Source organism: Arachis ipaensis, chromosome B07 (genome assembly GCF_000816755.2).
Source record: "Arachis ipaensis cultivar K30076 chromosome B07, Araip1.1, whole genome shotgun sequence".
NCBI classification, from domain to species: Eukaryota; Viridiplantae; Streptophyta; class Magnoliopsida; order Fabales; family Fabaceae; genus Arachis; species Arachis ipaensis.
In genome coordinates, this window is record NC_029791.2 from 111,466,258 (window position 1) to 111,478,670 (window position 12,413).

A 12,413-nucleotide genomic window follows, 5' to 3' on the forward strand; every position below is an offset into this window, starting at 1 on the left:
CATTACTTCAATTTGTAGATCTAATTCTTCTACTCTCAATTTAGTGTTCTTGTTGCTCAAGTTACTTTGGATCTTAGATTTGGATCTTGTTACTTTGATTTCTATTAATGCATTGAGGAATTTCATGTTCATTGATGTTAATTGTTTGATTGTTGTTAATTGCTTGAATTAGATGGCTTGAATTCAAATTCTCTTTCCAACTTCACAATGTCTTTTCACTATTGCGCTCACCAAATGTTTGAGAAAATGTCAACTTTAGCTATGGAGTAGACTTTTCACTCTTGGCTTGGGATTGAGTTATTGGAGACACTTGAATTGTCAATGTCCTTTGTTGATTATCAATTGGAAATTGCTAATTGATTTGCATGTCACTAAAGCTAGACTTCCCTAGGGTTTGACTAAGACTTGTGAACTCAAATTGATTATCTTTACTTGACTTTTCTTCATAGTTAAAGGTTGACTAAGTGGAGCAATGACCAATTGTTGTCACAATTGATGGAGACTATGATGATAGAACTTCCAATTCTCACCCCTAGTCAAGGCTTTTACATTGATTGATTGTCATTCACTTTTATTAGCTTGATTCCTTGTACTAAACTCTAAAACAACAAGAGAATACCTAACCAATGATGTGTATCTTAGGGCAACTCCTAGGGAGAACGACTCGGGACTAATACTCTCGGTTATTGATTTTGAATATACACATTTTCTAAGTTTGATATGGGATTGCTTGTTGGTTTAGACTATACTCACGATTGGATTTATTGATAAATTCTATACCGGCATAAAATCTCTCATCAGTTCCAGGCTATGGAGCGTGCTTTACAGGCGCAGCATGTTCCAAATAACCAATATGTTGAGTTTGCCGCTTATCAGCTGGCAGGAGAGGCTCAGCACTGGTGGCAGGCAGAGTGCCACTTGCTACAGCTCCAGAACACAGATGTTCCTTGGGATGTGTTTCAGACAGCCTTTTACAAGAAGTACTTCCCTGAGTCTGCAAGGGAAGCGAAAGAGATGGAACTGATGCAGCTGAAGCAAGGTTCCTTGTCGGTGGCAGATTACACCAACAAGTTTGAGGAGCTTTGTAGGTTCTCTAGGGTGTGTCAGGGTGCCCCGAAGACTTACGAGAGCTGGAAGTGCATCAAGTACCAGAGTGGTTTGAAGGATAGCATTATGGCTACTGTGGCTCCTATAGAGATCCGTGTCTTCTCCGACTTGGTGAACAAAGCAAGGGTGGTTGAGGAGTATGCCAAGACAGTGGCTGCGTCCAAGGAAACTCATGGAGGACAAGGGATGTGGCAAGTATTTCCACCCGAGAGGTCAAAGCTTCAAGAGAGGAGGATATGCGCCTCAAGGGCAAGGAGGCTTCAGAAGGAACACTCATGATCAGTTTTAGCGTGGCAAGGGAAGAGAAAATCAGAGTAAGAATTCTCCGGATTTAGCTTGTGATCGTTGTGGATGTTTTCATCCATATGACTCTTGCAAGATTAGTTTAGGTGGGTGCTTCAACTGTGGATTGCCTGGCCACATTGTGAGAGATTGCACTCGTGGGAGGAACCCAAGTGCGGGTCAGAGTCAGCATCAGCGTCGAGTTTTTGCTGTGAATGCCAAGGATGCTTCCAAGGCGGATCCTTTGATGAGAGGTATTTATTTAATTGGTGGTAAGACCTTAATTGCATTATATGATACTGGAGCATCACATTCGTTTATTTTGTTTGCTAAAGTTGAGAAACTAGGCTTGAAAGTGTCAGAGTTACCCTTTGATTTGCATGTACATATTCCGCATCAGACGGTCATGACTAGGTCAGGTTGTAGGCAAGTAGGATTCAAACTTGAGGGTAGAGACTTTGTGTATGATTTGATCTGTTTACCAATGGTTAGGTTGGAGATGATTTTGGAGTTTGATTGGTTTTCGAAGAATCGAGTTTTGTTGGATTGCTTTGAACGGACAATTCGGTTTATGCCGAAAGGAGAAAGTGGGGTAGTGATAGCTAAAGGTTACTACCTGAACTCTGTAATGATGCACTGTAGTGGGGAAGAGTGTCAGGGTTACATCTTGTTAACTGCTAATACTTCGGGGGATGCCCAGAACTTAGATCAGATTCCGGTAGTTAGAGTTTCTACCTCAAAGGGAGATTGAGTTTGCGATTGAATTGGTGCCGGGAGCCGGACCAGTGTCAATTACGCTTTATAGGATGGCTCCGATAGAGCTGGCCGAGTTAAAGACTCAGTTGGAGGAGCTTCTGAACAAGAGGTTCATTCGACTGAGTGTATCACTGTGGGAGCGCCAGTTTTATTGGTGAAGAGAAGGATGGAGGAATGCGACTGTGTGTGGATTACCGACAATTGAACAAAGTGACTGTGAAGAATAAGTACCCGCTGCCAAGGATAGATGACTTGATGGATCAACTGCAAGGAGCTGGAGCATTTTCTAAGATTGATTTGAGATCCAGTTACCATCAGATAAGGGTGAAAGAGGATGATATCCCTAAGACTGCGTTTAGGACGCACTATGGATACTATGAGTTTACGGTGATGTCCTTTGGGTTAATGAATGTACCTGTTGTTTTCATGGATTACATGAATAGAGTGTTTTGTTCCTTTTTGGATAAATTCGTGGTGGTTTTCATAGACGACATCTTGGTTTACTCTAAGACTGCGAAAGAGCATGAGGAACACTTGAGGATTGTGGTGCAAAACTTAAAGGAGCAGAAATTGTATGCTAAGTTGTCGAAGTGCGAGTTCTGGAAAGAGGAAGTAAAGTTTCTAGGTCATGTGGTGAGTAAAGGAGGAATAGCTGTAGATCTTTCTAAAGTAGAAGCGGTAATGGAATGGGAAAGACCGACGACGGTAACGGAAGTTAGGAGCTTCTTGGGCTTAGCCGGATATTACCGGAGATTCATTGAAGGATTTTCCTGGATTGCACTACCGATGACCAAGTTGACAAGGAAGGAAGAGCCATTTGTATGGACGACATAGTGTGAAGAGAGCTTTTAGACTCTGAAGCAGAAGTTAACTTCAGCACCTATTTTAATCTTTCCAGAACCGCATGAACCGTTTGAAGTGTATTGTGACGTTTCTTTGAAGGGTTTAGGTTGCGTGTTAATGCAACACCAAAATGTAGTAGCTTACGCATCGCGTCAGCTGAGACCACATGAGGTAAATTACCCAACTCATGACTTGGAATTAGCGGCAATTGTGTTTGCGTTGAAGATTTGGAAACACTACTGGTATGGAGTGAAGTTTAGCGTATTTTCTGATCATAAGAGTCTCAAGTACATCTTTGATCAGAAAGAGCTAAATATGCATCAGAGGAGGTGGATGGAGTTGCTAAAGGATTATGATTTTGAACTGAGTTACCATCCTAAAAAGGCGAATGTGGTAGCAGACACATTGAGTCGGAAGTCCTTGATAGTTGCTTGGATGAGAATTAAGGAGGAGGAGTTAGTAGATAAGTTTGTGGATCTTAAGCTGGATATTGGTGAAGTTGCCGGGAGAGCTTGTTTGAATCAGTTGTAGATTTCAAGTACGTTTAAGACGGAGATTGAAAAGGCTCAGCGAGATGAACAGAAGCTTCAGCAATTGTTCCAACCAGTTGGTGAGAAGGGACTTGGAGAATTCACCAAGGATGATGAGAGATTGTGGAGATATAAGGGGAGAATTTGCATACCGGATGTAGGGAGTTTGAGGCAAGACTTGTTGTCAGAGGCTCACAAAAGTGGGTTTTCTATTCATCTCGGAAGCACGAAGATGTATTATGACTTAAAGAAGATGCTCTGGTGGCCTGGGATGAAAGGTGATGTAGCTTCAACGGTATCCAAGTGCCTGACGTGTCAGAAAGTAAAGATAGAGCATCAGAAGCCGTCGGGAATGTTACAGCCACTTGAAATTCCTCAGTGGAAGTGGGAAGGAATCGCAATGGATTTTGTGACCGGTTTACCGAGGACTAGGTCGGGATTTGATGCGGTTTGGGTGATCGTGGATCGCTTAACCAAATCCGCTCATTTTCTGCCTATTCGAGTAAACTGCTCTATGGAGGAGTTAGAAAGGTTGTATATAAAGGAAATAGTAAGGTTGCATGGTGTGCCATCGAGCATAGTATCAGACCGTGATCCCCGATTCACATCAAGGTTTTGGGGAGCTTTCCAAAGAGCTTTCGGTATGAAGCTATGTCTCAGTACCGCATATCATCCGCAAACTGATGGACAGTCGGAAAGGACTATTCAGATGTTGGAAGATATGCTGAGAGCATGTGTATTGGATCAACCGGGAAGTTGGGATCGTTACATGCCATTGGTGGAGTTTGCGTACAACAACAGCTTTCATGCGAGCATTGGGATGGCTCCGTATGAAGCCTTGTATGGACGGAAGTGCCAATCTCCACTTTGTTGGTATGAATCTGGTGAAGCAAGTGTTCTGGGTCCCTATTTGGTAGCAGAGACTACTAAGAACATTAAGAAGATTCGTGCAAGGATGTTAACTACTCAGAGTCGACAGAAGAGTTATGCAGACCAGAGAAGGAAACCGTTAGAATTTGAAGTGGGAGAACATGTATTCTTGAGAGTTACTCCAACAACTGGGATCGGAAAGGCGATCAAAACCAAGAAGTTGAATCCGAGGTATATAGGACCGTTTGAGATCCTGAGGCGATTCGGGCCGGTGGCGTACCAAGTTGCTTTGCCACCTCATCTGTCTAACTTACATGATGTATTCCACGTGTCACAACTCTGTAAGTACACGTCGGATGCGGATCATGTGTTAGAGCTTGAGTCAGTCGAGTTGAGAGAGAACTTGACTTTCCAAGTAACGCCAGTGAGAATTGATGACACTAGTGTGAAGAAGCTACGAGGAAAGGAAGTTTCATTGGTTAAGGTTGCTTGGAAGCGAGCAGGAGTTGAAGAGCATACTTGGAAATTGGAGTCCGAGATGCGAAAGGATTATCCTGAGCTATTCTCAGGTAATTCAAATTTTGAGGGCAAAATTTCTTATTTGGTGGGGAGAAAGTAAGAACCAAGCTTAATTACTCGTTTAATTGAGTGATTAATATTGCCCAAATCAAGTTCCAAAAGTTAGAGTGAGAATTTGAGGATTTAATTGTATTTTTGGACTCAGTGGGTCTTTCCGAGTCAGAAAAAGTGTTTTCTGCAAAAAACTGTGAACCGGCAATTGAACCGGTTCAATTCTTCCCGGTGCTGCGTGAGAAAAAGTGAAAATAGCCAAAAACCTTAGAAAAACATTAGAAATGGAAAATTGGGCATTAATTTTAAAGGTTTGGCCCGAGGTTGGGCCAAACGTGCTAAAAACACTAACGGATTGGACCGGGCCCAAGTTGGGCCCATGCCCAACATATATAAGGGTCCATTAATGAATCCAATCACTCATAACACACTTAAACACACACACACATTGCTGAAGAGAAGAAGAAGAAGAGAGACACCATTGACACTATTCACCCTCTTCTTCTCAAGCTCATATCTTGAGCTACAGAGCTCCGATCGCCGCACCATTTACGGCTACGCGTTTCTTGTGAAGAGCTCTACAAAACTCATACAAGAAAGTATTAAGGTAATCACGAAATCTTTTTTATTCTTCTCTCCAAATTTTTGAGTTCTAGGGTTTGTGATTAAGTGAGATTTGTGATTTTTGGGTGTTTAGGTTCACTCTAATCCTTGCTTAGCATTGGGTTTTGACATCAAAATCTGTTAGACAAGGTAAGAGGTTTTGAACTCTTGTGAAATTTTGATTTATGTTGAGCCCTAGGTTGATTTGTGATGGTTTATGCATATATAGTTTGATTATTGTGAGTTTGGAGCTTGTTAGTGATTGTTGGAAGCTTTGATTGTGTTGGAAATCTTGTTGGTGATCATTTTGGTGCTTATTTTGGGTTAAAGACATATTGGGAATCGGCCAAGGTATGGTTTCAATTTTCTCTATGTAGTATATAATATTCATGGACACTTAGGCTAGTGACCCATAGGATAGGTTTGGATTTAAATGGTTGTTGAGTTGTTGAATGATGATATGTGATGATTTATGATGAATTGATGATTGTTGAGTTTGATTATGATAATTGATAATGATATGATGAGAATTAATGATTTGTGAAGTGGAGAAGAGAATTGTGTTGATATATGTAATGTTAATGTTGATGATTTGGTGATGTAATTGGAAATAAGTTAATAAGGTTTGATTATAATGTGATATATTGAGGTTGAGGTTGAGAATGAAGAAAGGTGAAGAAAAATGTGGTAAGTTTGGTGTAATATGACATATAGTGTTGATTGTGGTGAGAATTGGAGTTAGAATGGTTTGGTATGGTTTTGGTTGTGTTTTACAAGAAATTGTGGGTTTTGGTAAAAGTTGATTTTTGGTGAACTTTGTCTGATCATAACCTTTGTCTCAGTTTTCAAAATCGGTTGAAATTTATTTAGAATTAAAGTTCATTGAAAACCCTTTTAATTGATATAAAGTTTGCAAAATTTGGAATATTATAGAGGAAGTTATGATCATTCAAAGTTGGTGTTAAAAATCTGAAATTCTGCAAAGTTGCAGAATTTTATGATTTCTGGTATGTGCGCACGCACAGCCTTGTGCGCACGCACAACCCTGCAAAAATTTTATTCTGTGCGTACGCATAGGCAGGGAAGGGCGTGCTGTTTGCAGCGTTAGCACAGCTTGTGCGCGCGCGTACCAACGAAAAATTGCAACCTGTGCGCACGCGTACAAGTCGGGGAGGGTCGTCTGTTGGGGCGATAGCACACCTTGTGAGAGTGAACAGACTTGTGAATTTTTGTACCTGTGCGTACGCACACTTTTAAAATCTTCCTGGGCGTGTGCGCGCACACCTCTGTGCGCACGCACACGCCCTGTTTCTCAAATTTTACATTGTTTTCAACTATTTTACCTTCCCAACAAGGTTGTAAGCTTTTGTAACACCATTTTAGGACTCTTGGGCCTAGTTTTGGATATTTAAAACATGAAAAAGAATTTAAGTGTTTTAGATGATATTATTTGGAAAACTTAGAAAACGGAGGCCTAGGTTTCTGGTGTACTGAGGATGGCTTGATGGTATGTGATGAATGGTTGAAGTATGAGATGAAAATTGAGGAATAATTGAGTTTGGAACTGAATTGTGAATGGACAGTGGTTGAAAAGAGTCGAGGACTCTGAATGGGATGATGGATCCATGTTGTACTGAAAATGTTTTCTGAAAACCACTGCACTACTGTTTTATATTGAGATTATGAGACGCTATGCGCCCGGCAGGGACGACGGTTGGATCCCACCTGTCGAGGTAGCTGCGGCGGCGTAAGGGCGGTGGTTCGTCCTGCTTATGTTGAGATGTGAGGTCCGTGGCAAGAGTATCTCGCTCGTATCCCTTCGGATCTATAGAGCGTGCAGGCGCAAAATCCTGGACAGTGATCCGAGCACTATATCTCGAGGGTTCCCATATGATGATTCCGAAGGGCGACATCTCCATGGAGATGTGTCGGGTTGGCAGTTGAACCGACAATGTGATATCACAGCCAATAGGACAGGCATTCATCATGTGCATTTTCTATCTATTTGTCTGCTTTGCCGACTTGTAATTGTATGCCTATTTATATAATATGTTTAATTGCTACTTGAGTTACTTACTTTATATGCTTCTACTTGTGATTTACTTGCATTACTATTAATTGTGCTTTCTACTGGGATTGAGGAGGTTCGGAAGGCGGTGGCGATCGGATCGCACGGAGGTTAGGTTGGTGAAGGCTGTGGAATAGCGGTGTTTAGTTAGAATAGAAATCTCCTTAAGATAGAATACCCTGTTTAGTTATGTTAAGATTTACCTAAATATGCTTGTTTGTTTTAGAATGCTTTAAGTTTGAATTATTGTGATGGATATGGAGTCTAGGATTGCCTTTAGCGTCCCGGGGTCTTATATCCTATATCCCTGGGCACTGTTACCATACTGAGAACCTCCGGTTCTCATACCATATTTCTGTTGTGTTTTTCAGATGCAGGTCGCAATCCACCTTGGTGAGTTATTTGGTTGGTGACAGAAGCGGAGGATCCGGATACCTTTTGAGTCTCTTTTGATTTACTTTGTATATGTATCTCACTTTTGTATTTTGCTTTGCCTAGAGGCTTGTATTTGAGAGAACAAAATTTGTATAAGCTGTTTTTACTATCAAGTCTCTGTTTGTCTGTATATATGACTAGCCGGCTTAAACTCCGTGAGCCGTGGCTAGATCCTTATAATGTTATACTATGATATTTTGGTATGATGTATCTATTCCTTGTGCTTTAAGTTAGTAGCTTCGATAGTATGTTTTGCGCTTCGTAAATCCTGATTTTTGAGCTATATCCTTCATCGGGCTTCTAGATTATATTAAATTCTTTCTACATATTATATGTATGAGCTTAGAACTGTCGTAATCTCTGATTAACCTTTGCTTTACGGCGCGAGGTAAAGCTTAGGTTAATTAGGGTGTTACAGTATCTACAAACTGTGGTATTACTTGAACGATCCGGTATACTTGGCGGTATCCGTGAGCTTTAATTTTCGCTCATCAATGACGCTAATCCTAATTATTTAAAATCTTACTTTTTTTTTATTTTAAAATTTTATCTTTTAGTGATTTTAAAATGTTGATTCTTCTCCACCAACCTACCTCCATTTTTAGGTAAAAAAAAGTCAAAGAGGACCAATTCTATGTGCAGTTAAGCTGTCAATTTTTTAAAAAGTTCAAATTTAAAAATTTAAAAAACTAATTTTACGCTAAAAAAAATACATCCTCCCAACTCACGTCACCTTTCTTCTCCTTTCTCTCTGTGTCTCTCTTCTTCTTCTTCTACTTCTTTTTTTCCGCATCTCTCCCTCTATGCCGCTTCTCCCTCCACGTTTCTTTTTCTTCTTTTTCTCCAAACCACTTTTAAAAGTTTTTGTACAATAATTTTAAATATTTTTTTGTTACGTTTCAGGTATTTTTTTATTAAGTTTTAAATATTCTGTTTAGAATATTTTTGTATGTTTCTTTTTATTTAGTTTTAAATATTTCTTTTATTATATTTTAGATGTTTTTTTTTGTTTTTGGATGTTTCTTTTTTTAAATCAAGAAATATTTAAAAAATAAAAAATAACATTCATCAACAAGAAATGTTTCTTTTTTTGTTTTGGATGTTTCTTTCTTTTCGATGATTATGTGTGAAGAAAGACGAGCACGACGAAGAGGTTGACTACATTGAGAAAGGCGCACAGAAGAAGGGCAACGACGCAGTAGAGGAAAGTAAAACCATGATAAAGAGAAGCGAACACATGACTAAGAGAAACAAGGGCATGGTGGAGAGAAGTACACACACAGCGAAAGGAAGCGTATGCATAATGGAAGAAAGTGCTATGAATAGAAGGTTTTTTTGGAGGGGGAGGGGGGGAGAGAAAGATGTAGAAGAGGAAAGTAAAGTGATAAAGATTTCAGATGGTTTCTATTTTCTAACTGTGGTAGTAAAATTGACTTGTTGAAGAAAATTACATGTTATTTTTGAAGTAATAAGGATTTTTTTTTTTGTAATCCAACTAATAATTAATTGTAGTTGACTAGTATCCTAATTAATTACTTAACAGGATTGATGTTTTATATTTTTACGGGTGATCGATAAAAAAAAATATGTAAACATCATCTTCTTTTGGGTATGAAGAACATAATTAAATTAAGAAAAGTCAAGCGTGAGTTAACAAGGCACATTTTAAAACTAACAAGCAAAATGTTCAGATTAGTTAGTTGAGATTCTTGAAGGTGAGTCTATTTTTTAAAATATATATATATTACTTTTACATTAATTTTGGCTCCTACATGTTTAATTTTCATTTTCACTTTTAATTATGCATGCTCTCAAATTCAATCTCTTTTAAGATTGATTCAATTAGAACAATCTGAAACCATATTCTATGAACGGTGTTCTGTTTAAAATCATTTAAGATAGAATCACGAACCAACATAACAAAAATAACTGGAAATAAGAAACATTCATTTTCAAACACGATTTAACTTCCGAGAGAAATGCATGTTTGCTTTACACAACAAACTACATATAAAATAACAGAAATGCTAAAACTGTAAAAGCTAATTAAGGCTGAGAGTTCAATCTTGATTATTAATGAAAGCAGCGATGCGTTTAAGCAAGCTCTTAGCATTATCAGAATCAGGGTTGAAGATGTGAAAGTCATGATCCTCTCCTTCTGCCTCATATAACTCAGCTTTTCCTTTCCAAGCGCTGTTATTGACCAGAGTCTTATGGTAAAGCTTCCCTCTCTCTTTCAATATATCTCTCTCTGCAACAATCACAAGCACGTTGTTGCAAACCACGCTTTCAAAACCAGGAGCTTCCTCCACAAACGGGTTGATCAACGGGTCATCGTTCCCTTTCTCAGAAGGGCACACCAATTCCCACCACTTATCCACCATCTTCTTCCTCTCTGGATCAGTAGCTTCCACACCAATGGGTTCCTTCCCCCAGAAATAAGGATGGATCATGATGAGGCCGGGGATCTTGAAGAATTTCATGTTGCTGCTACCCGAAGAATGATGCAACTTTATAGCCATGAAGTGTGCGATGTTGGCACCTGCGCTATCACCTGCCAAGAACACGCGGTCAAAGTCAACGTTTTCCTTGAGCCATGTTTCGTGGCCTTCGAAAGAATGAGAAGCAGCCCATTGGATGGCATCCCAAGAATCATGGTAGGCGGCGGGAAGTGGGTGCTCCGGCGCCAGCCTGTAGTTGACGGAGAGGGCGACCACGTTGGCTTCAGAGACTAGGCGGTTGAGGGAGTTGTGGTAGAGAGGATCTGCGGGTGAAGAGATGCAGAAGGCTCCGCCATGGAAGTAGATGAGTAAAGGGAGCTTGGTGTGATTGTGATTAGTGTTGTTGGGACGGTAAAGCCTGGCAGTGACGGAGGTTTGTGGTTGGATGAGGATGTCTTTGGAGAGAACGTTGGTTTCGAGATCGAGGCCTGGAGGGGCTACTTGTGTGCCGGCGAGTCTCTCAACTGTACCGTCACTGTGGATTCTTAGGTAAGGGGGCACCTCCATTGAGATTTCAGGGTTGCTCGGTGAATCCATTTCGAATCAGAACAGAGAAAGCAAAAACCTTTTTTTCTGTTGTGTGGCCACTGTTGACTATCCTGTCCACCTACACCTTCTTTTTGCTCAGAATTGAGGGTAGCCTTTTTGATATATTTTTAATTAAATTGTATACGTATTTATAATTTAGCTATTATTTTTAAATGAAATAAATAAAACAATTTAACTAAGTATTCTTTAAAAATTGTACAATATTCAACATTTTATAAAACAATTTAACTAAGTATTCTTTAAAAATTGTACAATATTCATCATTTTATTATAATAATTAAAAAAATAAAATAAACACATTTAAATAGATTTAGTATTTTTTTAAAATTGAATACACATCTAAAATACAAACTAAATAAAACTAAAATTTAAAATTTCTGTTTCAATTTTATTATTTTTAATTATTAACAGATTATCATTTAAATACACTTTCAAAAATATAAATTCAGTAAAATTGAAGATTTTAATTCGTCTGCGCCGCCATTTTCTTCGGCGCCGCTGCGTCATTCCTGGCGCATCCCTGGCGCTGTTCCTCTGCAACGCCATTGTCCGCCTCGCTCATCATTGGCATCGCCTTCCTCCTCGCCGTTCAGCCTCGCTTCGTCCTACTCCTCGTCAAGTTAGTCCTCATCAGCGTTGCTAATCCTTTTTCATCGAAAGTAGACCTTAGGTATTTTGGATGTGTTTAAGAAAAAGTGATTCATAGTTAATGTATCTGGGTAGTTATTCAATCACATTGATTTTGCATGCCATGTACAATATCCTAATTTGCATTGGAGAATGGTTTAGGTAGAAGAACAATTTAAAAATCACAAACCTCAAATTGTCAACACTTTTATATTTGTAATTACAGCCTGCAAGAGTTTAAATTTTTTGTTTATAATTTTAAATGTGTTTTAGAAATATTTTGTGTATCACTTTATAATTTTAGATGTATTACAATTATTTTTTAATATTTAAATTTAAATTTTAGATTTATAATTTTGGATGTGTTTAAAAAATATTTTTTGTATAAATTAATAACTTTAAATGTGTTACAATTGAAAAAGAAAAAGAACAATTCACAAACCTCAAATTGTCAACACTTTTATATTTGTAATTACAGCCTGCAAGAGTTTAAATTTTTTGTTTATAATTTTAAATGTGTTTTAGAAATATTTTGTGTATCACTTTATAATTTTAGATGTATTACGTATTACATTTAATATTTAAATTTAAATTTTAGATTTATAATTTTGGATGTGTTTAAAAAATATTTTTTGTATAAATTAATAACTTTAAATGTGTTACAATTGAAAA

General features: G+C 38.6%; 2 protein-coding genes across 2 annotated transcripts; one reads left to right on the forward strand and one right to left on the reverse strand.

The window, feature by feature from the left end:
* Positions 811-2,140, forward strand: LOC107607652. Its single transcript, XM_016309580.1, has 2 exons — positions 811-1,302; positions 1,487-2,140. The coding sequence occupies exons 1-2, from the start codon at positions 811-813 to the stop codon at positions 2,138-2,140; spliced, it is 1,146 nt and encodes a 381-aa protein (XP_016165066.1).
* On the reverse strand, positions 10,051-11,211 carry LOC107610207 (probable carboxylesterase 2). The gene has a single exon (XM_016312318.2). It carries the CDS (start codon positions 11,100-11,102, stop codon positions 10,125-10,127), a length of 978 nt encoding a protein of 325 aa, XP_016167804.1. The 5' UTR covers positions 11,103-11,211; the 3' UTR covers positions 10,051-10,124.